A 2702-nucleotide genomic window follows, 5' to 3' on the forward strand; every position below is an offset into this window, starting at 1 on the left:
TGTATCAAGGAACTAGACCAAGAGAACATATACAAATACCTTGGTGTGGATGAAAGTGATGGTATACAGCATGCCAAGATGAAAGAAAAAGTGAGGAAGGAATACTACCGCAGAGTAAGGATGGTCCTAAAAACGGAGCTCAATGCTGCCAATAGATTTGAGGCAATCAACACCTTAGCCATCCCAGTGGTGAATTACAGTTTTAACATAATCGACTGGAAGATGAGTGAAATCAAGAGGTTAGACACAAAAACAAGAAAACTACTCACCCTATCAAAGATGCATAACACCAAAGCAGATGTAGACAGGCTCTACCTCCCAAGAAATGCTGGTGGTAGGGGTCTTATCCAATTAGAAGCCTCTTACAAAACAACCACGATAGGGCTCGATACATACCTAAAGAACACAGATGATGCCCTAATCAAACTAGTGCAAGAACATGATGGCAGAAAGAAATTGTACCTTATACAAAAGCAAGCAGAGCAATTCAAACAAGAACTAGACCTACAAATCCCAAACAAACAAGCAGATGAAACAACCACCATATATGCAAAGAGAACCAAACAAATGGCACGAAATAAGACCCAAGAAAAATTAAAAAAGCAGTGGGAGGACAAAGCTCTCCATGGGAGATACCCAAAGAGGATAAAGGAAGCAGATGTCGACCACCACAAAACCAACCAGTGGCTAAAAAGCAGTGGACTGAAGGCAGAAACAGAAGGATTCATAATCGCAGCCCAAGACCAAAGCCTAGCTACCAGATCATACCACGCCAGAATTATCAAAGACGGTACTAGCCCCCTATGCAGGATGTGTAACAAATACGACGAAACAATCGACCATATAGTGTCTGGGTGCCCTGAACTTGCGAAAACAGAATATATCCACCGACACGATAAAGCAGCCGCGTATATACACTGGAAAGTCTGTCACAACTATAATATAGAGACGTCAGAAAAGTGGTATGACCATGAACCGGAAACAGTTACAGAAAATGAGGATGTCACAATATTATGGGACATGCTCATACACACAGACAGGAAAATAACAGCCAACAGACCAGATATAGTGATTAAAGACCACAAAACGAAAACCTGTAAATTTATTGACATGGCAGTACCATCAGACAGAAACACATCCGTGAAAGTCACTGAAAAACTATCTAAATATAAGGACTTGGAAATCGAAACAAGCCGAATGTGGGGCATGAGAACGGAAACGATACCAGTTATCATTGGAGCACTTGGAGCTATCAAAAAGGGACTAGAGAGTTATATTGGAAGAATCCCCGTCCAAATAAGCATCAGTGAACTACAGAAGATAACCTTGCTGGGTACTGCGCCTATTTTGAGGAGGGTGTTGTCAAGCTAAAAACTGGCTACCCTTTAGTGCCCCAGGACCATGGTTTGGTCTCGGCGCTAAGGAATTTAAGCAAACATTACGTAAGGAACATAATAATAATAATAATAATAATAATAATAATAATAATAATAATAATAATAATAATAATAATAATAATAATAATAATAATAATAAAGATATTTTAGCAGGGAGCCCACGTCACAAAAAGGTGGTTTTCAGTGGGGCCCTGCATAAAATAAATAACAAATACGATAAAAATGGTTAAAAAGTGAAAGTTAAAAATAGAAGATGTAAAAAGTTAAATTTTAAAAAATTGAATATAAGAAATTAAAAAAACTTATCAAATACTTCTAATATGTCTTTTAAAAGTTAAAATGTCAAATGCGCTTTTTGCTTTGTCGGGTAAAATGTTCCATTCGTGAGCAGCTTGATTAATAAAACGGTTCTGGCCCCAGGAGCAACATGACTTGGGCCTACAAATGTTATTTCTTCCTCGAGTATTATAATTATGAATGTCTTTAAAGCTATAAAAATTAAAATCCCAGTCAATCAAGCCATTTAATGCCTTAAAAAACAAAATTAATCTATGAAGTCTTCTTCTTTCCATTAAATTATCCCAGCCAAGCTGTTGGAGCGCCTCGGTGGCGGATGAATGCCTTGGCATATCGAGCACAATTTTGGCAGCTAAATTTTGCAGAACTTGGACTTTCTTCATAAGAGTCAAATTAGCTTTGTCTCCCCATGTGACATCCGCATAGTCTAACAGAGGTATTATAGTTGATTTAACGAAAAGTTCTCTGATATCTCTTGGCAGAAAACACTTAATTCTTCGTAGTAAGCCCAACCTTTGCAAAACCTTACTACGGAGGTTTTCTATATGATCTGTCCAAGTCAGATTCTCGTTGATGATCACACCCAGACACTTAAAAGAATTTACTCGATCCAGCCTTCTGTCATTGATTGACAAGGCCACTTCGCTGAAATAAGTAAGCTTCTTCGGACCACCGATGAGGATAAATTTAGATTTCGAAACATTTAATGTGAGTTTGTGTTCGTGAAGCCACTGTGCTAGTATGACAAGGTCTTTATTTAGCATGGTCTGCAAACTAAAAGCTGATTCTGAAGAGCAGTGAAGGGCCGTATCATCAGCGAATAATGTAACAGTACTGTTCCGAAGGACGGTAGGTAGATCATTGTAGTAGATGGTAAACAATAGCGGCCCTAAAATTGACCCTTGAGGAACACCAACAGACACCTTTCTAGTAGAAGACGAGGCCTGACCAATAACTGTTTTCTGACATCGAGAAGAAAGGTAAGAGTCGAACCAGGCCAGATGAGTG

The 2702-nt window shown here is 38.7% G+C and overlaps 1 protein-coding gene across 1 annotated transcript; it reads left to right on the forward strand.

The window, feature by feature from the left end:
- The first annotated feature begins 618 nt into the window (after window positions 1–618).
- LOC144641601 (uncharacterized) lies at window positions 619–1958 on the forward strand. The gene is made up of 2 exons (XM_078500650.1): window positions 619–1630; window positions 1661–1958. Exon 1 carries the CDS (start codon window positions 811–813, stop codon window positions 1369–1371), a length of 561 nt encoding a protein of 186 aa, XP_078356776.1. The 5' UTR covers window positions 619–810; the 3' UTR covers window positions 1372–1630; window positions 1661–1958.
- The last annotated feature ends 744 nt before the right edge of the window (window positions 1959–2702 follow it).

Source organism: Oculina patagonica, chromosome 1 (genome assembly GCF_052425735.1).
Source record: "Oculina patagonica isolate OP01 chromosome 1, crgOcupat, whole genome shotgun sequence".
NCBI classification, from domain to species: domain Eukaryota; kingdom Metazoa; phylum Cnidaria; class Anthozoa; order Scleractinia; family Oculinidae; genus Oculina; species Oculina patagonica.

What these genes read in the sequence shown, in the direction of transcription:
- LOC144641601 (XM_078500650.1), top strand. Translation starts at nt 811, where the DNA reads ATGTGTAACAAATACGACGAAACAATCGACCATATAGTGTCTGGGTGC.